General features: G+C 34.3%; 1 protein-coding gene across 9 annotated transcripts in view; it reads left to right on the forward strand.

Annotated features, from left to right (window-relative positions):
- The window catches only part of DNM3 (dynamin 3), a 670,943-nt gene that overhangs the window by 522,992 nt on the left and 121,906 nt on the right, over positions 1–26,045 (forward strand). For 8 of the 9 annotated variants that reach the window (XM_074222020.1, XM_074222018.1, XM_074222019.1 and 5 more), the window contains one exon: positions 11,193–11,304. In XM_074222020.1, the coding sequence (XP_074078121.1) occupies positions 11,193–11,304 (112 nt within the window). Of the gene's footprint in view, positions 1–11,192; positions 11,305–17,080; positions 18,352–26,045 lie in introns of those variants that run through there. The other variant, XM_074222026.1, reaches the window with a different exon arrangement.

Here is a 26,045-nt window from a genome sequence, read left to right on the forward strand (position 1 = left end):
GCTGGTTGTCCAACACGCTACATAGCAGGAAACTGAATTTTCCTTCCTGCTTCTTTCTCAGGACTGTCTTCTGAAATGGAGAGAACCCTGTTTCCTACATCAGTGTCCACTGCAAGCACTTCATATGCAAAATTGTCCTTGTTCTAGGGCAAACTAAACAATCCATATTTTACAGAATTTGTATAATAATAATAGTAATAATAATAATAATAATAATAATAACATTAACTCACATTTATATAGTGCTTACTAGGTTCCAGGGACTTTGCCTTATAATTATTCTTTTTATTATCTCATTTGTTTCTCATAACAACTGAGAATTGGGTTTTTTCCCATTTTATAAATGGAAACAGGCAAAGTTAAGTGACTTACCCCGAGTTACACAACTAATAGGTGTCTAGTGATCTTGATATAAATGCAAGTCTTTCCAACTCCAGACCCAGCACTCTATTAATTGTGCCACCTACCACCTCTCAGAATAGTACTGGCAGTGACATTTCTGACATATGTGGAAGGGGGTTATACAAATGGATTTAGAAAGCCTAATACATTATTGCAGACACACCCCATCATCTCTCCCCAGATCTTCAGCTTCTTTCCCACTTCTCTTCCCCTCCATTATATAAGATAGATATATTTTATATATTATATAACATAGATATATTTTATATATTATATATATATATATATTATATATATTTATATATTATATAAGATAGATATATTTTAATGGATTCCTTGACTTCTAACCCAACTCTGTGAAACATGAGAATGTCAAGCCCAGTTCTTCCAAGATCTCACTAATGCCCTACCTCCACATTACCATTACCATTATTTTCACTTACATTCGTAGTCAACCCAGTGTGTATGTATTGTGTTTGCATCATGCTTGCCTTGTATAGACTGCTGTCCATAAAATATGCATTATGTATCAACATCATGAAATCTTAAACAAAAAGTTCCACATTTTTCATTCTTAGTCAATCTTTTAAAGCTACACTAGAAAGGATTTTTCCCCTCAGAACCGATATAACTGTTAAGGAGAGGTATTAATAGCTCCTTTATATTCTTGGGCCAAAACAAACATTTTAAGTAGAGATTTGCTTTCTTTAAAAAGATAAGCCATTGAATATAATTATGGCTCTTTCCTCCCCTATCCTTGCCAGTTTTTTTTTTATTTCAGTCCACAGTCTTTCATTGCTTTGAAGATGAATGAAGTTCAGATTGCAAAAGTGTTTTATTTTTAATGGCATTGTCCTAATGGCTAATTTGCCTGTTTTCAGTTATGTCCAAGTAGATGCCAACACCCATGGCAACTGAGCTGTGCCTCTTATATTTAACAAAGCAGATTCTGTTAAAGGAGACAGTAGATTCACATGGCACCTGACACCTGAGGCAGCATGATTTAGTAGAAAGACTGTTGGCTTTGGAATCAGGAAAAAAATTTGATTCTGTTAATTATTAACTGTCAATTATTCTTCCTAAGCATCAGTTTTCTCATTTCTAAAACGGTAATAATAATACCTATAATCAAAGACTTGTTATGTGGGTCAAAGGAGATATTTAAAGTTCTACAATGTTTTTCCTTTTTTAACTTTCCAATTTATTATTTATTTTTAGCATTCTTTTTTACATTTTGAGTTGCAAATTCTCTTCCTCTCATTCCCTTCTACCTTCACTGAGAAGTCAAGCAATATGATATAAATTATTACAAGTGAAATCCTGTAAAACATATTTCCATTTAAACATGGGAATTCCCTCAAAAGCAAGAAAAATAAAGAGAAATATGTTTCATTTTGCACTCAGAGTTCATCAACTCATTTGTGAATAGTAATCAAGTTTTGTACATTTCTGAGGAAACATAAATACCAATTATCATTATCTTCATATAGTTATTTATTATTTTTGAATCCTCAGCTTCCTTTTACCTCAAACTCAACCTTTAGTGGTAGGACACTGTCAGGTGATAGTAGAGTAATAGTAGAGTAAAGCCATCTGATTCTCCATGGGCTGTTTTTATGGCGACAAACTTTCAGCAGTATGGTAAAACTCACTTGTTTCTCAATGGTCTAATTTTTATGGCAACAAACTTACATCACCTTCTTGATGTCACGGTCTTCTTTGAGATCAAAGGACAATTACTATGATGATGATGATGACCAAAACTACTACCAACCTGTCTAAAACTGAATGAGTCAACTTTTCTTTAAGGTCCTGGCTTTGCTTTCTGAAAATGATAAACTATCCCTTTTCCTGTCACTCAGGAATAAAACCCTCAATCATTTTGGTTCTTCCTTCATTCTTTTTCACTATCTTAGCCAAACAAGCATTTACTCTTATTGTTTCTATTTCTTAGCTCATCCTTTCCTTTACATGCATAGTTTATAGCCTTACCACCTCATATTGGTGGTATATACTATAAGAGACTAGTCCCCTCTGCTTTCAGTATCTATCTCATTAGAACTGTTTACATAGTATAGCTGAGTTCTATCAAACTGAAATAGAAAAGAGGATCACTAAATTGTACCTAGAGACTATCTTGGTGGTGGTGGTGCAGTGAATAAAATACCAGACCTGAAGTCAGGAAAACTCATCATCCCTAATTACTATCTGGCCTTCAACATTTACTAGCTGTGAGACCCTGGGCAAGTCACTTTACCTCAATTCTATCATCTGTAAGATGATATGCAAGAAATAGCAAACTAGTATTTTTCCCAAGAAGACCCTAAGTGAGGTCATAAAGAGTCAGACATGATTGAAATAACTGAACAACAACAAACTAGATAAGGATTCCAGAGGGCTCTATATGCACTTAGAAATCCATACATGTTATAATCCTTTCTTTTTATTAATACATCAACACATTACAATTAACCAGGAACTACAGCTTAATTTGGTTTAGTTCATACTCGAGAGTATTGTGGGTTCTCAGGCCATATTTTTGATGCTTTTGGTACAGTCAAAAGACTGATCACCCTAAAATGCTGCTTCTACCTCATTATTCCTCAAGATCAAAAATCTGCAACAGCCTATAATTCTTCTTTACTTCAAAAGACCTATAAATCCATGGGATATTGAATAATATCAGGGATTATGAGAGTTATTCAAGAACTTCCTTTTAAAGCCTTGCTTTCCAATTTATGAATCAACAGTAGATACATTGTAAAAGCAAAAAAAAAAAAAAAGACTGGGAGTGCGTAGAAAAATTGCCTCCATTTATTATTTTCTCTATCAGAAGTAATAAAAAAAGATTGTTTTCTCTCTTATTTCCCTCACTATGGGTCATTCTTATGTACTACAGAAACCAAATTATATTGAATGTTTTCTTTTGAAGTAGAAAGAAAGATGGAAAGCATAACTAATAGAAAGTAATTATTCTTATCTTTCCAAAGCCTTAGAATGTTTTAGTATTTTATCTTAAGACTTTTCTTTTTTAACCACATTTAAAATATTAACCCAAAAATAAAGACAAAATAACAAATACCAATATATTCTGATTGCTTTTTAGACATATTAAAATAGCTGTTGAAATCTTACTCGATTTTGTTCGAATAAAAACTGATTTAATGGAACTTTCTAATTGTGTTTTATATCGTTTTTTTGAAAATAAAAACAAGATTATTTTAGATTTCCCAGATTAAGAATGACAATTCAAATTATTAACTTATGATTTCATGGTTGCAAAGGATCTCTGGAATGCCCTGTTCTAATATATATCCCCAAAGGAATGTCCACAGTAATATATCCAACAAATAGTCATCTAGCCTTGGCTTGAAAATAAGAGTGAATTAATCACCTCCTGAGGTAGCCCATTCCATTTTTGTCTAGTTCTAATCATTAGGGTGGCATTTTTTGATATAGAGCTCAAATAGACCTTTTTGTGAACTTCTACCTGTTGCCTCTAGTTCTGTCCTGAATTGGTCTGATTGCATTATTGAACAATATAGTCCATAGCTCTCCATCACTTTCACATTAGCTATTAGTTATGTTAGCAAATGCTTTGTTAAAATCAAAAAGTCATCTACATAAAGGCATTCTCCTGATCTACTATTCAAGTAACTGTGAAAGAAAAAAGAACTCTGGTTCCGGCATGACCCATTCTTAAGGAGACTATGACTCTTCTTAGTAATCCCTGCACCTTCTATATATTCATTAACCATCTCTTTAATAATTTAATTTAAAAGTTTTGTAGCAATAAAAGCCAAGCTGCCTGACTTATAATTTGTTGTCATGGTCTTCTTTGACTATTCTTTCTATACTTATGGATATAATTTATCTGGTTCAAGTGGTTTTATTTTCATTAGAGTAACTAGGTACTCTCTGATCATTTTCTTACTCATTATGTGCATTAACTCCCTATTACTCACTTTTTGTTCCGACATTTCCAAGACAAAGATTTTTCTCCTTGGAGGAAGATAGAACCAAAATAAGGGCTTATTATTCCAACCACACTAAGGAGCAGTGGTCCTCTCCCTTCTTTGAACCTTGTAGCTTTTTAAAAGGCCCCTGCCTTTTGTGCTTCTTTTCAGAATGCTTCATTACCCTTAACAGCCAGGAAGAGATGAATATGTGGAGTGATGAGCCTTGATTATCTTCATCTTCTCTTCCAGAACCAGCCTACATTTGGAATACAGATTCTATTACTTGGTTGAGCCTGAAATGCACATTATCCCTACTTTTCAAGCTTAAGATGATTTTCAACTTCATTTTTGTTTTGCTTGTGGATATTTTATGGATCACCTTTATATACTTTATTAATATTCTAATGATCACTTAATATTTCTTAATAATTTGACAGAACCATTAAATTTTATTTCCTTGGGTTCAACAAGTCCATAACCTCCTTTTCTTCTTTCTATACCAACTCCATTATTTCACCTATTTTCCCACATACCAATTCACTTTACCACCTAATTTGTTTCACTTAACTTTTCTTACTTTCCTTATCTTGTCAAATATTTTCTTTTTCTCCTTCTCCTTAAGTCTTTTTCTTCTGGTCTTTTAGTCTGATTCTTCTCGATTCTGCAACTTCTAAGTCATCCTCTCATAGGAGTCAAAAATATAACTTGGACCTGGAGGTTGTTGTCTTTGAAATTTTCCTCTATTTCACCTCTCAGAAGTTCAATGTTTGAGCATTAAAAATCTATGCTCCTCTAAATCATCTACATAATTTCCTTCTCCTTATTATTCATTTCAGATCTTTTTTCCTCTTCTACTCCTTCCGTAATTCCCCCCCCATAGAAACCAGAACTAAAATTGAAATGTTTATATATAGTTTAAAATCCAAGTAAAATAACCAATGGAATATTGAATTTTAGTTGTAATATAATTTTATGAAAACAAATACATTTATAACAAGTTTATTCATAGAGGTGATGCTCACTACCTTTGGGTTGAATTAATGAGTAGAGAGAAGAAAATCAGTCAACAACAAATTGTAAATTCTATACAGGGGAATTATAATGCAGTGCAAGGAGGGTTGGACTTGGAATGACACCCAACTTTGAATCCTAATTCTGATACTAGCTGTGTAACCATGGACAAGGCCTCACAAGGCCTCAATTCTCTCATCTATAAAATGGTGATGATAATATATTTACTATCTAACAGAATTGTGTGAGGAAAATGATTTATAAATCTCAATGTGCTAAGACAATAAGAGTAGGGAGAAATTAGGCCCCATTTCTCCCATCTCTATCTTACCACTCCTGAATCTTTTGGAGTGTGTTTTTAGTGAAAGAGGGGATTTGAGTTGGGCAAGGAATGGCTAGGATGTTTGAGATAGGTTAATGAAGAATCACAGACTACTTGAGAGATGAGATGAATGATGGCATTTGGGCTGAGATTGTTTATTCAGGATCAGGTGAAGAGGGAAAGATAAGGTTAGTAATGAGTTTATTCAGGTAGAAGTGTAGGCAATTGGAGCTGTAGGTAGGTATCTCAGAAAATCAATAAAGTCTAGGAATATAAACTTTGAATCCTCTGCATAGATAGTTATATCATAAAGAGAATAAATTGTGCCTAATGAGTGAGGGCAGTGAGACAAAGTTAATCATCAGACTTTTCAGTCTGGCGCTACCCTCCCTTGCTATTGGAGTAGAGCAAGAAAATATGGTAGGTTACTTAACTCTGTTCTAAGTTATCTGAAGATACTTACCTAGTAAATGAGCATAATAAAAAGTAAGATTTTTTTTCTGATGGTTTTCTGATCATAGATTAGAGGAAGATTGAATTGTAGAAATCACCATTTGTTACCTTCTATGTGCAGCCTGGCTGAGGGGGAGCACTTTACTGTCATAGGTTGAGAGGATCCCCTTAGTCTTCCAGGGCCTGCCAGGGAGAAAGTTTCTAATAATCCCTACCATCTCACCACCCCCTTCCAACTGTGCATGGAAGAGAGATTCACAGGGGTCACCAAAGATAGTATATCAGTTGACCTTCATATCTGACACAGAATGGGAACTTTATATGGTTATAACCCTCTTCTCTTAAGCATAGTATCTGCCCACAGATGGTAGATGAGATTGGAAAAGATAGTTGAAAGATCTATTAATTTCTTCTCCAAGAAAATGGCTAACTAGAACATCCTTAACAATTATTAGACATTAGGACATACCTAATATAACATGGCTAGATAATTGAAGACAAAATAGACCCAAGATATGGCACCCCATTATAAATCAGCTGAGATACATGGCCTTGTGGGGAACAGGTGAGATTCAGTATCTGTTGGGGAGAACAGGTCTCTGACATCAACAATATCTGACAGGGAGCAGCCCACACATCAAGAAGTAGAATGCCATTTCCAGAAGACAAAACTCATTTTATTTCAAAAATTAAAATGAAAATTAAAAAAAAGAAGAAGTTGGCATGGAAGTATTAGTTTTTCTATCATTTTATCCTGTTCGCATGTCTTTCTTGCATATGTGACCTTTCCCACATGTGCCCTGATGGAGGAATGTACTGAAGTGGAAAGATACTTGATGCAGGAGACCCAAATAGTAGGCTATCTTACTATCACCCAGTTGGGAGGATAGAAGAGAAACTAAGAGTGCAATTTCATTGGCATGTGAGGAATTCAATGTGTAAAGAGTTAAATATTGTCAAGAGGGAGAGAAATTCAGGTATGGAGATCAGGAAAAAAGTTTCACCTACAAAGTGGTGTTGTGGATCAAACCTTGAAAAAAGCTAGGGATTCTAAGAAGTAATGAGGAAGGATGGCACTGCAGGAATAGGGGAAAGCCTGGGTAAAATTATGAAGACAAGAGATGGATTATTAAATTGGAGAAAGAGCAAAGAGATCAATTTGTCTGGAACATCAAAAATAAGTTTGCTATTCTGAAAATGCAGGCTAGAATCAGATTTCAGTAGGATTTAGGTATCAAAGTAAGGAGTTTGAATTTTATACTAGAGGTAACAGGTGAACACTAAAATTTCTTGGACAATGATCATGCTCAAGCTAGAACTTTAGAAAGATTATTTTGTCAGTTGTGAGAAATTGTAATGATAGAAAGTACAGGTGGAAAGTTGTTTAATAATCTAGATGAATGTTGATGAGGATTTGAAGTTACAGAATGAACTAAAAATTCAGCAATTATAAAAACACTCCTTTGGGGATACATGATGCAGACTCCCATCTTCTCCATGCTTCCTTTCTTCTGAAATTATTCTGCCCTGGCTCGAATAGCTATTGATCTCACTGATGTGAGTCCTCCTTTTAAGGATTTAGTTCATACCCAATCCATACCCCTTTAAAGAGTCTGAAACTTATGTTTGTATTCTCCTGTTGCTTCTTCACAGTGGTCTATATGCTTGCTAGTGGTTTTCCTCAATGGACATTCTGTAAATCACAATGGATCACAATGCTTCTGCATTAGTTGTCTTCACCCTTGTCACATGACAGACTTGCTATCTTTTCCAGTCACGTCTATAGTGCTATCCTTTGATTCAAATCTTCAATAGTAATGCATTGTAGCTTAATCACACCTATTGTGAACCTCCCCATTGTGCTTTGGGTAACTTTAACCTTTTCTAGAGAGTGTTACATTCCATAAATCATAGTCATGAAATATCACTGGTAGAATTTTGTCAAAGCACTGTGACATTTCCTAAAAGCTATCCTTGCCCACTTTCTAATTCCTGGGGGAGGTTGTAGGAGGAGGGGAGCCAAGGTCATTTTCTATAAATAGGCTAAGCTATAAATACTATGGAACTAGGTGTATAAGTTCAACTATTCAACCATTCAAACTAATATTCAATGATTCAACTACACACCAATCTCTAAAACATTAATTTTTAAACATCTAGTTTTCCCCAAACTTGAAAATTTTTGAATTCCCTTTAGAAAACTCTCTAGGATCTTTAAGAAATGAGCACAAAGAAATATGCAGTTTACAAATAGAAGCATCTAAAAATGTTTTCTCTTCTGTGGAGTCACCCATCAATTTGACTCCCTCTACAACCTCTTCAGTATCTCTCCTATCTGTCTGCTTATCTTCACTCATAGTGCCACAATTTTGGCAATACACCATAGTGCCACATATTTGCAATCATATGTCTCCCTGTAATTAGTTAATTTATGTTAATAATAAGAAGTACAGAGTTCCACTCTACCTCCTATTTCTTCTCAAAGATACTCAAAAGTCAGTGTAAATTTTTTAAAATTCCTTTTAATAAGTATATTTAGATAAGCAAAAAACTCCCACATTGGTTGTATCTGAAATTGTATATCTTCTTCTACAACTTGCATTCATTACCACTATATTAGGCTTCATAATGAATTCTCTGGAATCATAGTTGGTCATTGCACTGATCAGAATTCTTGAATATTTCAAAGTTCTTTGTCTTAATATATTATTGCCATTACTGTATAAACAACTGTTTGTTTTGTTCACTTTGATCTATGTCCAATAATGCAACTCTTCCTTATCTCTTACATTATTTCTTACATTGCAAAAATGTTTTCTTACATTTGTAGAACTAACATTTATATAGCAATTTAAGAATTGCAGATGGCCTTGGGCAAGCCACTTAACCCCATTTGCCTTACAAAAAAAAAAGAATTGCAGAGAACCAATGCATGTGTTTTCATCATTTGTTGATCCATTCTTTAATTAATGAGCACTTTCTTAGTTTCCAATTCTCTGCCAATACTAAAGAATTGACATAAGTATTTGTCTACTGTTGATCTTGGGACTAAATCTAATAGTGGTAGCATTCAGTGTGGGTGAGTGATAAAGGGTTAGTTTAAGGCCTTTTTGATTCTAGTTCCCAATTACTTTCCTGAAAGGCTGGGCCAATAATCCACAGCTCCATCAATAGTTCCTTAATGTACCTTTCTCCCCTCCATATTCAGTCTAACAGTTATGATTTTCCTTTTTTTAGTGAACTTTGTCTATTTAATAGATATGGAATGGAATCTCAGAATTGTTTTAATTTTTTTCTCTAGGTATTAGACATTCTAAGCATTTTTTTTGGCAAGGCAATGGGATTAAGTGGCTTGCCCAAGGCCACACGGGTAATTATTAAGTGTCTGAGGTTGGATTTGAACTCAGGTCCTCCTGACTCCAGGGCTAGTGCTCTATCCACTGGGCAACCTAGCTGCCCCCCCCCGATTCTGGGCATTTTCAAAAGTTTGGCTATTTGATCACATGGATTTCTCCCTCTGAAAAAATACCTATTCATATATTTTGAACACTTTAGTCATGGGAACTGTTCATGTTCCTATACATTTGAATCAGTACATTATATATATTGGATTGTCATTTATTGATATATGGTCAAACAACAAACACCTATTTATCAAGAACCTACTATATGTGGGCAAGTCACTTAACCCCATTTGCCTTGCAAAAACCTAAAAAAAAGAACCTACTATATGCTAAGTATTATGCTGGACATTGGGGATATGAAGACAAAAAGGAGATAATTATTTTTCATAAGGAGCTTATATTTTATTTTTTTTATTTTATTTTTTTAGATTTTTGGCAAGGCAAGTGGGTTTAAGTGACTTGCCCAAGGCCACACAGCTAGGTATTAAGTGTCTGAGACCAGATTTGAACCAAGGTACTCCTGACTCTAAGCTGGTGCTTTATCCACTACACCACCTAGCCACCCCTGGAGCTTATATTTTATTAGGGGAAATAATGTGTTCAAAATCAATAATGATGATAATAGCTAACATTTATATAGAGCGGAAACACTTGAAAATATTATATCCTTTTATACATCCAATAACCTGGGAAGCAGATAAATTTTTTTTTTGTTCTTTATTTTCAAAGAAGACAATGACATCAGGGAGGTGGTGTCATGACAAGCACATGAATTGAATTTGAGTGAGCCATCTGGGTCCAAAGACCAGATATGAATCAGGATGATTGGAGATGACCCTGGATGTGAGGCAATCAGGATTAAGTGGACAAGGTCCCACAATTGTCTGAGGTTGGATTTGAACTCCAGTCCTTCTGACTCCAAGACCAGTGTTCTATCCACTGTGCTATCTAGCTGCCCCTGGGAGCAGATGAGAAGATTGAGGAAGACAGGTTAAATGACTTGCCCAGGAGTCTAGGATCTAGCACTTTGAATTCAGGTTTTTCTGACTCCAAGACATATATATGTGAATACAAAATAAACATAAGATAATAGCATGTGAGAGGAGCTAATAGCTGGGGACATCTGAAAAGGTCTCTCATTGAACTTTGAAGGAAATGGGGGTAGGTAATTCTAAAACACAAGGGTGAGTAAAAAAATGCATTCCAGACATAGGATTCTACAGAAGATGAAAAATACCGTGTTCTATGTGCAAAAGAAGGCCAACATGATTGGACCACAGAGGTGGAAACAAGAAGGGAAGTAATGTATAACAAAGTTAAAAGATAGATTATGAAGGGCTTTAAAATTGAAAAAGAGGATTCTATCTTAGATCCTTAAGACAACAAGGAACCATTGGATGTTATTAAATAGGATAATAACATGACCAATGCTGTATTTTAGAAAAGTCACTTTGGCAGCTCAGTAGAAGAGACCAAGTAGGAAACCATTGTGGTGGTATAAAGGTAAGAGATGGTGAGGGCCTTATCTAGAATTATGGCCCTCTGCTTAGCAATTTAGAAGAGGATTTTAGAAAATAGGAAAAATATTTTGATTGCTGAAGGAATTTGGTTCAACAATGCCTTTTTCCCCCTTTCCTCCAGGAATGTATACAAGGACTATCGCTTTCTTGAGTTGGCATGTGACTCCCAAGAAGATGTAGATAGCTGGAAGGCATCTCTGCTACGAGCTGGTGTCTATCCTGACAAATCTTTAGTAAGTTGAATGTGTCTGATTTTCTTAATTATACTTAAGAAAAATACTCCATTTAGCTGATAGAATTCAACTTTATCCATGCCTTTATTATCCAGGCAAAGCTTTATGCTACTTAAACTTAACATAGATCTTCACTGTTGGATTGCTTATTTTGGAATTTCTTCTTTAAACTTGCTGAATAAATTCACTTTACAATAGTATCATATAAAGAGAATTTTTTGGAATTTCAAGTAAACCTTTTACCTTGTATATAGTTCATAGTTATACTTGCCTGCATTATTATATCTCTAACACAGATGCAAGTAGGGCTACAGCCCTAGAAAGCATTAATAATAATTTATTTTATTTATCATTTAATGTAATAATTTTGTATAATTTTAAAGAAAATCTATAATTTATATGTAGTTCCATGGTGTCTGCTTTGATTATATAGATGTATATCCAAACAAATGCTTGGACTAAAGTTCCTATTTTTGTTGATTCAATTCCCATCCTCTGTCTGATGCAGTTTTAAACCCTCAGCATCATCTTTGATTGCCTTCTCCCTCATTCCCCACATTTAATACTTCCTTCCACCTCTTCAGTATCTCTCCTATCTCTCTGCTTATCTCCACTCACGTGCTACAATCTTAGCTAAGACCTTTATCACCTCTCTCTCTCTCTCTCTCCTAGATTGTTCTACTAGCCACATAATTGCTTACCTTATCTCCAGGCTCTCTCTTCTCCAATTGATATGCCATCTTCAAAAAAATCTTCCTTAGACATTCCCTACTTAAAACCCTCCAGTTATTCCCTATTAGTATGAAATGTAAATAACTCAGCTGGGCATTTAAGGTGTTTACATTCTTATCCTGTCCTTCTTACTTATTTCACAAGTTATTTCTTCCATTCACTCCTCTTATCCATCAAACTAGATGTTCCTTCTAACTTAACCTTTCTCCTTTCTCCATTTATTTGCTCCAGATTGTCTGCCTGTCTAGACCATTTCCTGTTATCACCTCCACCTTTCGCAATTTTTCTCTTTCTTCAAGACTCAACTCAGGTGCTGCTTTCATCATCATCATCATCATCATCATCATCATCATATCTTTCATGATACTCTCAAGTGAAAGTGCTATCTTCATCCTTAAATATTCCTGGAGCATTTTTGTCTAAATTCTTCTTCTCCTCATCACTCCACTTTGTAGGCAATCACCAAGTGCTGATTAAAGTCTTATGATGTTCTAATCATATTCATGTTATAGTTCCCATACCTTGCCCCTAGTAGTAATTTAAAGCCCTTGAGGCCTGGGAGTATTTAACATTATAAGTTCTTAAAACAGTACTTTACACATAATTGACTAAAATTTGCTAAATTGAAATTCCAATGTAAAATGCTGAATTGAATATATCATAAGGATAGGATATGGAAGGACAAGATTGTTTCCAAGTGCCTCTGATTTGCCTTATGCCCTTCCAATTGATTTCTCAGAATGATGAAGTTTTTTCCTACCAGCCACTTAATATTATTTAACAGTAGGTGTTTCTTACTATGTAAATAAATTATTAGTTTGAATTTGAATGAAGTAAAATACTCAATAATTTTAAAACATAGACCATGTTTTTAAAAAAAGGGAAAAAAGGTTTGCACTAATAGGTAGAAATATGGCATTTTAACATACATTCAAAATAAAAATCATTTTTGGATAATAGTCATTTGTTAGGGATACTAACATATAATGAAAGTCTGTATTTTAATAATTTTAGCTTTAATTGAATAAATTAAAAAGAATATTTTACATATTTGTAGTTAATGTCTTTTCCCATAATATATGAATGTAACTACATAAGCACACAATATATAAATGTATACTTGACTAGGTGTTTATGGTACAAAAATGAAGAGAATTTTATAACATGGTCCTGTCGGATTAGAAAGATGTTTTTGAAATGATCCATAAATACTTGTTATCCATCTATGAAGTATCAATTCCTAAATTTAATAGTTTTCTTCCTAAAAAAAGTCTTTCATTAAATTCAATGGTACTTTTAACAGCTGACATAACTTACACAGTACAAATGGTAAAGAATGCCAAAGAAATTAGAGGAAATCCTTGGGATGACATCAAAACTGTCAGAGAAGCTTTGCTAACCTTAATCATGAAGAGATAAAATTTCAGAAATAGGGGGAATTAATAGGCCTGAAATTCTATCTCAAAATGATTTCCATCTCTTGCTTGCTTTTCTCTCCACTACTGTAGATGATATAGTGAAAAGAGCTCTGGGCATGGAGTTCAGAAACCTTAGACTTGTATTCCAGTGCTTACAATTACTAACTGACCACAGACAAGTTGTTTCACCCATTTTAGTCTCAGTTTTCACATATGTAAAATAGGAACAATAAATATCAAAAGGTTGTTATGAGAAAAAGCTATGCAAATGTGTTATTATTTTCAGTCACTGAAACTATCATTCAATTGAAACTATTCTCCCCAAAATTACTGATTATTTTTTTCTCAGTCCTCATTCTTCTTGAACTTTCTTCAGCCTTTGATGCTATTACCACCTCTTCTCCTTGCTATTCTTCTCTCTTGGGTTTTTGGGACACTTCTTTCTCCTAATTCTTCTCTTACCTAATCATTTCTTCTTTGTTTTTTCTATAGGGCATGACCCCAAGGTTCTGTCCTGGACTTTCCTTCAATCTCTGTATCCCATTAGTTCCCATAGTTCAATCATCGATTCTATGCAGATAACTCTTAGACCTACCTCCCCAGCCTTATTATCTCTGTTAATCTACAGTCTCCCATCTCCAATTGCTTATTAGACATTTTGTGCTATAGACATCTTAAACTCAAAATGTCCAAGACTGAACTTCTTATTTTGTTCTCCAAATTTTCCCCACTTCCTAAGTTTCTTTCAACTGTTAAGTTCCTATAACTTCCAACTTCCCAGTCATTAGGGCTTGCAACCTAGGTTTCATCTTTGAATGTGTATAACCTCACTGTTTCTTGTGACATTGCAATCATCCTGGATCAGGTATTCATCATTCCATGCCCAGACTATTGTAATAGACTGTTAGTTGGTCTCCTTTCCTCAAGTCTCTCCTTTGCAAGGAATTTGTTGTTCCTTGCACATAATGCACCATCTCCCAAAGCTGAGAATTTTAAATGACTCTTCCATGTCTGAAACTGTCTTCTTATCTCCACCTTCTAGTTTCCTTAACATCTTAAAAGTCTTAGCTAAAATTTTCCTTTCTACAAGAAACCTTCCTCGGTCTTCCATAATTAATCTCAGTGCCTTACCTCTGAGACTACCTTAGTTGATATACATATATGTATGTATATATATATGTATGTGGCTACATATATAGACATACTTAGTTTGTACAGAGTTGTTGTCCTCCATTAGAATATGAGCTCTTTGAGAGGTTTGTTTGCTTTTTTGCTCATTTTCTTTTGCCATTCTTTTGATTTCTAGCACCTAGCACTTCTCACACCTAGAAAATAGTAGGTAGTTAATAAATGATAGTGGGTTGAATGTTTCTCAAAGATCATGGACAAAGTTCTAGAGGAGTGGCTAGACGTCTGCCTTAATAGATGGAACAGCCACATTGATGATATCTCAGATACTTATAATTTTGAAGCTTTTTGTTCTTACTATCTTTTTTCAGCTCTAAATTCTATGCCCTCATGTTCCCAATCCTTCAGATATGAATTCCAATCATATTTCTATCTCTAGGCTATATGGTTATACAAAACAAGTAAAATGTCAGAAATAATATAGATGGAAAGTTTCTATATAATGTTAGGTGAATCTGTACCACATTGCTATACCTGCTAAAGATGTAAAACTGCTATTGTTTTAATTGATTAATTAAAAAAGTATTTAGAATCTAGGATGTATTAAAATAGTAAAGCTTCTTTTTAAGCGATGACAACTATACATTCATACTATAAGAAAAGTCATTGTACTTTTAATGTCCCCAAAGGAATATCTTTCATATCATTTGTCCCAATTCTTGATTGAGATAATTAAATTACCCTAGCTATTGTACCGTTCTCAGGAACCTCTTTGTTATAATGCATTCCTTCTGAAGTGCCTTATTGATGAATTGCTTTTATATTTCAGGACGGGAGAGGAGAAGGGATTAAGGCATTTATTAATTCCCTACTATATGCTAGGACTGTGCTAAGTATTTTACAAGCCATGACATTCTTTCAATCTGAGCCCCATATACCAAATTTTAGTATGGACTAAAATAAATAGTAATGTAGCAACATTCCATTAAAATTAAGGAGGGGGGGAGGGAGAAATGGACAATGTATAAATATTAATTGATATTATATTAATATAATTCTGATTGATTTCCCTATCTACTTAGTGGATACTGCATTCATGACAAGACTAATGGAGTATATTTTCTACATAAGCTCACCAGCATGTAAACACCCTGTTTTTTTTTCAGTTTAGCTAGTACTGCTTCCAATAGAATTTAGAGCAACATCTTATCCCCAACTGGCCAATTCAGCTCTGTCTTATAGTCATTTTTTAAAAAATGAAGTCATTGTCAGAGATCTAAACTTAAATTGTTGACACTACAAAGAAGAGAAAGTTTAAAGTACTTCTGTTTTGTCACTTCAGGATTATTATGAGTCTCTCACACCAGACAATAGAGTAATTATTGAACTAAAAGCCAGGACAAAAAAAAAAGTACTGTAGTTGTGCATTTTATGTATTTAAAGAACAGTGAATCCTTCTCTTCATGACATCATTGTTACCATTGCAAAGTGAACCATCTGCCCCTACAGTGTGAAATCCAGTCATTGCATAATGTACAAAAATACTTGGTTAAATCCCTGAAACTTATTTTAGTAGATCAAAAGCTGCACTGTTGTGGAATGCAATAAACCCCTTCTGTTTGAGGTATTTTCAGTAATATTGCAATTCTTTGGAGAACTAGGGTCTCATTATTCTTGAAAGTAGTCTCTTGTTTCTGATAAAACCCAATGTGGAGATTTTTATTGCCTTACTGAAAAGTTGGCATGATCTTTGCAACAGAATCTTGTTTCCCTCATTCATTCCTGTATCCTTTATTAACTCCTCAGGAAAACAAAGAATGTTAACAAACAGTTGTGTCTATGGCAACCCAGCATTCGACTTTAGCTGAACAATACAAAAAACAAAACCAAAAACAAACTAGGCACCTCATCACAATAATTTATCAGTTTCTTTGGATATTTTCTTTATTCAATGCAGTTTATGATAGCAATAATAGCTCCTGGATCAGGCAAAGTCTCTGTGGTCTCTAATTAGCATTATATTCCAGGAAATAACCTTTCTTTGGGGGATTATTGCTTCACCACTGTATAGTCCCAGAGAACCCAGAAGGTTTCTTTTTGTGTTGTTTTTCCCTCTGTGTCTTTCATGAACTTAGAACTAGCTGCCAGCTCTCTAGCCTGACCTGTTATTCTGCCTGATTCTCACCCTATCCCCACATGCTTATATTTTAGTTATGGCACTCTTTGACCGCAACCTCTTTGCTAGAAATTCCTTTAGGGCCCCTTGTAAGAAGGTTTCAGAACCATCCCTGCCCATATCCCTTCATGTCTCTCACTCCCCCATAGGATTTTCTCTTGTGAGGACTTGGGCTGCCCTGGTAGTAATGAATCATTGTTTTTATTTTTTAAACCATATGTGAGTTAAATTCGTTGATATAAATCACACTCTTGTAGTTTCGGTTTGAAACAGGATATCCATTTACCAGCTGACTACTACTGCACTCTGTATCTCTCTCCAGATTGCCTTCTTTAAAAAATGACTACATCTTTGTGACCAACCTTTCCAGCCCCAATTTCTCAAATGTGGACTACTGTTTATTTTGGCTATATCCTCACTATACAGTCAGCACTCTCCATACCAGCCCATGGAAAAACTCATAATTAAAAAAAAATAAAGGAATCATACAGATGTTTGTCGTAACATGTTCTGCTTACTCTACCACCCACTCCTTCCCTCTGCACCCTTTTCCATTTTTTCTTCTTTTTCTTCTTAGAAGCCAAGGATGCAATGTTTGTTTAAAAACACATTGGCTGTTGAAACTTTCCACTCCTTGGCATGTTGGAGGAGGGGCTGTCATAAAAGGGCAAATAGACATGTTAAATGGCTTGTCTTTCATGCTAACAGTTCACTTATTACCAGTTCATGAGAAGTGGGGGGTGGGAAGTGGCTCCTTTTGGCTCTCTTCCCATCCCCAAAGTATTCTGAGTAGAAAGAAAAAAATCATTTTGAAATAATTTTCTGCTGTTATGAATACACAATTTCAATTTTCATTGACCTTCCGAATTGTCCCTGTATTCTGTAATCTTGTGTCTGTGTTTGCTGTTAATATGTTGATATAAAATTCTGCATTTTGGTTTTGCTAAACAAAGAGGTTCCACAGTTTTGAAAAAAAAATGAAAGTTTAACATATTTCCTTCTCTTTTTTTTTCCTTGCGGCTACATGCACAGGGGAACAACAAAGTAAGTTTTTTGTCCTGTTGCAGTTTATTCTCCCTCTTTTTGTCAGGAAATCTATCATTTCTGTGCAATTTCAAATGACTATTGTCTGTCAGAATTCAAATGATATAAAAATTACTTGTGGTATCTTAATATCCTTTCTGTTCCAACATTTTGGAAGGGAGATATTTAGTGTTCTCCTAGACTAGTTTATAGAGCAGTACAGAGAAGTCGATATTATGAGGGGATGAAGTGACACTGAGAGCAAAGATTAGCAAGATTTAATAATAAGGGCCCTTCTGTGGAAAGGTTACTCCAATCTGATGAAACTCATTGCAGCTGGGTTTTTTGACCAACTATCAAAGCTCCCATGTTAATGGGCAGTTATAAAAACCCAAACTAGAGTCTTAAATAACAGGATCGCTGGTGTTATTGGCTACACTGAACTAGATCAGTACTCTAGCTTTGAAGGTGCCTTAAAATGGATGGAGGAGGGTGGGGTCAACATTTGACTTGGCTTATGCACCCTTGATGCATTCCAGCTGGACAGAAGCAGAAGGGTGTGGGGAAGAAAGTGGGGGAATTGAAATGTGTATGATGGATTTTGTGAAACCAAGCAACACATATAAATGTTGAAAACCATTTTCATATTGTTCCAGAATCTAGTAGATAAAGTAGCAATTTAATAATTTGCTGAATTTTTATAGGTAAAGCTTTTAATTCTACTTTTCTAAAAGGTGAAAATGACATTTTGTGTTTTAAAATGGAAACATTATTATTGAATGGGAAGATGTCCAATATGTTGACTTTTCTTGGTTTTTCACAGACACTTGTCCAGTGTTTCATCACATTAGGTTGCCCATTTAAGAGTCACTGCTCAATGCACTAGGGATTGAACTGGATGAGGACCATTTTAAATGGGCCTCTCCTCTTCTCTCTCTCTCTCTCTCTCTCTCTCTCTCTCTCTATGTGTGTGTGTGTGTATTATAGCCCAGCTGGAGTTCATCAAACTTGCTCCTCATCAGCTCTACGTATAGAATATAAAACAAATGTGGGAAATCGTTTGCAGCTTGATTCAATGGAATGTTTGAAAATGCACTATGTTGAGTAAATGGTTTACATTGAAAATGTATCACCTTATAAATATCTTAAATATATGAATAGAAGATTGATATCACTTCAATGACCCCAGTAATGTGACTAGGATAAAGTACTATCACAACAGAACAAAATCAACATTCATTAAAGAACAAGGGGTCAACCAAACCCATTACAGTGGTTTTTGAATATGAGATATCTAATGAGCTTGAAGGTGGTCTAGAACTTCTGGGAAAAAAAAACTAAATAATTATGGTAACTGATGTGTTTGCTCTCCTTTTTAAAGAAAATGTTGATGGGACTATATTTTGATCCCATAATACTCTTTAAGAAAATGCTTTGATTTATTTGAGTAAAGAGGATGTTCCTTATCAGAAATTTTATTCATTTGTAGCATTAGATTGCTTTCTTGAAAGTTCATAAATTTGCCAGAATAGTGTGCTCATGTAAATCAATCAAGTGCAATCTGATGTGGAGTATGAGTATGCTTAGGGTGCTAGGAATAGATGATTAAAATTGTGGGAGAGTATCAATTGTTTCTGAGGGGCACAATGGTATATTTAGAGTCGTGACCTCAGAATAAGGAAAACTTGGTTTTATATCCTTCCTCTGACATGGACTGGGTTTGTGACCCTCAGCAAGTCATTTAATATCTTAGTCCCCCAAACAACTTTCTAAGACTATCAGTTCAAGAGATGATGCTAATCTCCTTTAGTACTGGTAGTTTCCTCATCTGAGGGAACAAATGAAATATGCAACCCTTTAAGACACTAGAAAAGTATTTCCCAAATGACTTCTCTTATTTCTAATATTTATTTTTATTGATAACTGATAAGAATTGATAAACTTTCAGAAATCAAGCATTTTGCTCCATACTCTCAAGATTGATTTATCTATTACAGCAAACTTTTATCAAGCATGGATGAAGAATGTTGTACTTAGATTAATAAAATATCACATCAAAAAAAATCACTCTAGAGAAAGCACTAATTTTCTTAAAAGTATAATAAATAACACTACTTTAAGAATTGAAATGAATAGGATTTGGTCATTTATAATCCAGAAATCACTTCAGGATGTTTTTTTATAGTTAGAGCCCTAAGCAGCATAGTTCTGAACATCAATTTTTACTGTACTGGCAAACCACAGGAGTGCTAGTTAAGAGAGAGTTCTGGTTGCCGTAATGCCAGGCAAACAATCTTTATTGTATTTTTCTTAAAGTTATGGAAGGGGGCCTTTGGAGAGTATAGTATCATAAACTTTTAGCTCAAAGAGACTTTGAATGTCCTAAGTCCATCACCTTCATTTTTTATAGGTGAAGAAACTGAATCCCAGAGAATTTAAGCGAGTTGTCCAAGGACTTAAAAGTATTAAGCAGCAGAGCCAGGATTTGAAGGCAGTTCTTTTGACTAAAAAAAAATAATAAAAATAAATCAACATCCCTTTCATTACACCATAATGCTTTTTAAATTCTCTAATGCTATTTTGTAATATAATCCCACTTTATTTTTAATTATTTAGAAATTAAATATGGGTTATTTATGAATGTGAATCTATGTGAAAATATACTTTGTTTATACACTGAAAATAAGCAAGTTATAGTGAACACAGGCCCTTGCATGAGTGAACTTATATGCATAACTGACAGAACATCTGTATGCTATTTTCTTTTAACTTACAATTTCAGTATAAGTGGAATGCATTGGAATACAAGCCATGTAGTCTCCAGAGGAAAGAACTAGATTTTTAGGCATTTCAATCCTGCTTTCCTCACTCATTCTGGGAAAAAATTCTGTCCAGAAATGTCACCAAGACAGTATATATGACTTGTTACCGTTCATTAGCGAACTGTTAAAGGTGACTCAACTTGTTTTCTCTAAAAACACTCTTTAGTAATTGAAAGGAGAGAAAAGGAGAAACACTAAGTATTTATTAATGTTTAATAACAAACTAGATGTGCTAATTAAGCACATTTCATTGAGACTTTCATTTATGATTTGTTTTACATTGGTACCTCTAATTTACTAAAAAGTATGATGAAAACCTCCAGCATGTTAGAAAGATACATTGTGAAAGATTCGTAGGGAAATACAGATAAGAACTGAACCAGATGAGAAGAGATTGGAGAGGATGTGATATATCAGTAAAGGGAATACATACACCAATAAAATTACAGATTTCTAAAAGTATTGAAATCATCCTGTTTAATTTTTTGCACCATGCTAATATAAAAATGCTTTGCATGACTTCACATGTATAATTCATATCATATTACTTGCCTTTTAATGGGGGTAGGAGAAGGGTAGAAAGGAGGGAAAGAATTTGGAAATCAACTTTTAAAAATGAATGGTAAAATAAAGAAGCAAAAAGTTTTAAGAATAAAAATCTGCAAGATTACTAATGCAAGCTAAGAATGAGAAGCTACAATTATACTTGATAAAGAATTTTCCTTGGTATTCAGGAGATCTGTATCAAAGACCTATCTCTAATATAAACTGAGTGGGCAACCCTAGGCAATTCATTTAATTTCTTAGAAAACCCCAAGAAGCTCTCTAACACTATTAGTTGCAAAACACGTATGCTAAACTGCAATGAAAATGGTGGTTTCTCATAAGTATGTCCCTATATACCAATTGAAGTATAGATATACTCCTCCCCCAAACCCACTCCCTCTCAAAAAAAAAAAAAAGAAAAAACCCAACTCAACTTTTTATATATAACCATCAACACAGAGAGTTTAAAATGGTGAATAATCTTCCAGTACTCCAATAACGTGAAATGGATTCATCCACATGCCATCAATGTTGAAAACATTTTACCTGGGAAAAAAAATCTTTATCTGGAACAGATCTAATCCAGTCTTCTCATTTTATGAGAGAGGAAACTGAGACTGAGTAATCAAGTGATGAGTAGATTTTAACTCTTCACCACATGCTCTTCCCTCTTTTTAATGAATATTTTGTATTTTACATACTCGTTTACATTTTCTTAATGAGAACATCTTTTAAAAAAGTCTTTGTAAACTTACTCTTTTTAAATTAAAATTTCTTTTGGGGAACATATACTCAAAATTATAAAGTTAAAAATTAATGATAGAAATTTGAATTTCTGTCATGAATGTGTATTGGCTACAAGGGAGTCAGAATCATTTTCTTCTTCTTTGGATACCATTGTTTTAATTTTTTTCTTTTGCTTTTTAAAAACAAAATTATTTTTTTCAAGAGATCAGTTACTCAGAAATAAAAATTCCTGCCAGGTCCATTACTTGTTTTTCCCCCTTGAAAATGTTTTACTGTTGGCAGAGTGACATCCTTAATTGCTTAGGCTAGAATCTATCTCCTTCCTGGATAAATTTCACTGAATCAGGGATTTCAGTTCAACTGTTTTGTTAAGAGGACCAGACATCTGGGATTGTCTGAGTCAGTCTTAGGAATGTGAGTGTATATATGCAAGTCCAGGGTGATTTTTTTTTTTAAGGAGCACCAGTGTGACTCAGTATTAGTTGAGTTTTTCCCTACTGTTTCCATCTGAAGTGACATTTCAAAAATTTATTCTAACTTTAAATACAAAGGAATCTCTACTTTTTTGTCCTACTTCCCCCTGAATGAGGCTATTCCCCACCACCACCACATTTTTAATGTGATGCTTTATTACCTTCACATGATAAGCTCATCTTTATATATGCCCCCTTTGGTTTGTATTCCAGCAAAGCAAGTAGAAAATTCCAAAAACTTAGCTGAAGTTTTCTTTCTTTTAACTAAAAAAGGTGATTCTTGAACTAAGCATAGATACTAAATGATTAAATAAATATGTCTTTTCAACATGGTGGAGAAAACCTAAAGTTTCAGGAATAGAATTCTACCAGAAATGTTCTCAAATTTCAGATTGATTTTAGTGGAGGAAATGAGTTGTTTCACATATGTTAGAACTAGATGAAAGAACATTAAGCTCAGAAAGGAATGTTTCAAATGTTAATATGTGAAGAAAAACAGACTAAATTAAACTGCTTCCCTTGTGACCTTTTCAAATGGCTTTAAAGGAAAAATTTACAATCATTTTCATAAACCTTGGTCATTTCCAACTAAAGGACAGTTGTTTTTCCCAGGAACAGCACAATGGTGACTACCCAGAGTAGTGAGAAAGAACATATATGGATGAGAAATGAGACAGAGGCATTCCAGAATAGGGGAAAGGAAATAAGCTGCTTTCCTAGTCATCATTCATCCTTCTAGTTATACACGAATAAATTTATCAAATAGAAGTTTTTGTCTTATTTGTCAGAGGACCTTGATATTTTGAAAGGAAAAGCTAGTTAGGATACTTTAAAAGAAAAAAATAGTGTATCAGATTGCTCTTTTAGCATGTTCTTATAAACCTAGTTGAGTGTGTCAAGTTCTATCAATGGGCAAGACAGTGTTACTTAGAGTTACAAACTTGGAGATCTGTATGATTTAAGATAAACAATGGGTGAGGAATACAAAGAATCTTTTAGTTTTGTATCCATAGCAATGATTTGCAAAAGCATAGCATGTGCCAAACAGAACAGCATCAAAATGCATTACATTCATGTTACCAGATGTTGAATATATGTAGCATTTCCACAGTCTGTATCCTATAATTTTTATTCTCTATCTTCTTTATCTTTCCTCTTGGATCAGAATAATGTTCATGTAAGAAAATAAAGTTAGATTAATTAAAATCATTTACCACTACTGGAAAAAAATCTCAAAATACATTATTTTTAATAGTGGGTAAGTATCAACTTTAGAAATAAGGGATGGTTCATTATCAGAGCACAGCGTTAGACTCTCTAAGGTATAAATGTCACATTTTCAGAAAACTTCAAATTGTCTTAGTATAGACAGTCTAGTTAAGTTTGTTTATTTTTTCTGCATCATGTGCTTCTCACCCACCCTATTTTCCTGGAGAGGGTCTAGGGAATTTAATTACCCTGAATACAGGCAGAGACCATATGGTTCTCTAAGTTTGTTCATAAAAGTTTCATTACCCAATAAGGATATCATTAAAGTTAAAAGAAAAGATGAAAACTCACTAGCCTCAAAAGTGTTACTTCCATGTGGATGCAAAAATGAATTGTCTGTCTTAATCATCTCAACACTATTATGCATTTCTTTCTTTCTTTCTTCATTTCTTTGTTCTTTCTTTCATTCTTCACAAGATTTAAAATAGTATTATAAATCTCCATTCTCCACCCCTGATTTTAAGAACTATCAAGTGGCATGTAGATGAGGTGGGGAAGGATACAGTTTGTTGATAGGAGGATGTGAAGAAGATGACAGTTGAATGTGTACTCTGCCCCCAGACACACAAATCTGACTAAATAGAATCTCTAGAAAATGATGTATTAATTTCCTCAAAATATAGGCAATTCAAAGAAATATAAAATAGTGTTTTCCCACTATGCTCCATTCCCACAAGGGTTGGCTTTGAAAAGTACTGTCACCTTGGTTTCATTTTAATTTTATGTTGTTTTCTTGAGGCAGAGAACATTGAATAAGGACTAGAACTAAATATTCACTTGGCTTATAAATTTGTCATTTTCCTGCAAATTAGAGGAGAAAGCATCATAACAATATATTATAAGAAACATAAAGTATTAATGCAGTCTAAAGTAGAGACAATATTGCTGATATAATAAGGCTAGGAAAAAATCAGGCAAATCTGAATTGAAATTGTGCCCTTGAAACAATAGCTTTTGTGACCCCAAGTAAGCCATTTGACTTCTATTGGCCTCAAGCAAATACAAAGGACTTTTATTTATTAAGACATTAACAAGTTTTGATCTTCATAGAGTTCCCACACAGTGAAAAAAATTATGGCTTCTTCACATATGTATTCACAAAATACCATATAAAAGATAAGACATTTTAACCATATATATAGTTCCACATAAAATATGGGGACTCCCATTGTATTGTATAATCAAACCAATAAGCATTTATTAGGTAAATTCTTTGTACTAAGCATGGAGTTAGGACCAGGATACTGAAACCAAAATGAAACAGTCTTGCCTTGAGAACTTACATTCTACTGGAGGAGGCAGCGTGTACACAGATAAGTTTATATAAAACAGATATCAAAATAATAAAGATAATAATACAGGATAAAGTTGGGGAACAACTTGGGCAGCCAGAGGGATTAAGGAAAGACTTTTGTAAGAAGTCTTTGAGCTAAACTTTGAAGGTCACTCCTCAGAGGAAGAGGTAAGAAGAGAATGACTTCTAGCCTTTGGATGAACGAGTGCAAAAATACATAGGTGAGAGGTGGAATGTTGTGTTTAAGGGACAGCAAGATGGTCAGTTTGTCTGATAAAAGAAGAGTAATTTCTAAAAAGAAAAGAAAGGAATGAGGTGTTGGAACTAGATCACAAATCATTTTGAAATATCACTGTAGTTTGTATTCCCATAGTAGCCAAATCTGAAGTTCCTTAAAAAATTTTCAGACTTCTTTCACCTCTAATACTGCTTCTGGGTAAACCAACAATAATTCAGAAATAATGTACATTATCTCAAGGATTTCAAAGAAATAGCACAACATACTTGAGGATGGAGAAGAATTTTCTGGGAGATTTTCTGGGAGATATGCGTGTGTGTGTGTGTGTTATATATACATATATACATATGTACATATATATACATATACATATATACATATATATATATATATATATATACACACACATACATACACACATAATCAGGGTCTAAGGGGAGTTGAAAGCCAAGGTGGAAGTCACCACTGGTTTGACTTGCCTGACATTTACTTCCTCATGCATCTCTCTCTCTCAGGGTACCTTCCTACATAAGCTAGGCTGGCCTTCTTGCCTGCCCTGTATGTGGTATCTGGTTGGCAGGAATTGCTTACCTAGATGATGGCTGTGAGGGCTGGGATACTGGAAGATGGTATTTGGCAGGAGGTGCCATACCCAGGGATTCAGGGATCATCTGCCTGTTGGGAGTCCTTGGTCATCAGTTGTTCCTTGTAATGATGAGAAAGGTAGACCCTTTCTCCACAATAATTATTTCTGTCTATGGTGATTGTTAAGACTTGGCTGGAATCAGGTTTGGTGATATGGGAGACTGGGCTGGCTCCATAAGGGTATGAGGGAATATAGTAGTCAAAGTAGTCCCAGTGATTTCACTTACCTG

Source organism: Macrotis lagotis, chromosome 2, assembly GCF_037893015.1.
Source record: "Macrotis lagotis isolate mMagLag1 chromosome 2, bilby.v1.9.chrom.fasta, whole genome shotgun sequence".
NCBI classification, from domain to species: Eukaryota; Metazoa; Chordata; class Mammalia; order Peramelemorphia; family Peramelidae; genus Macrotis; species Macrotis lagotis.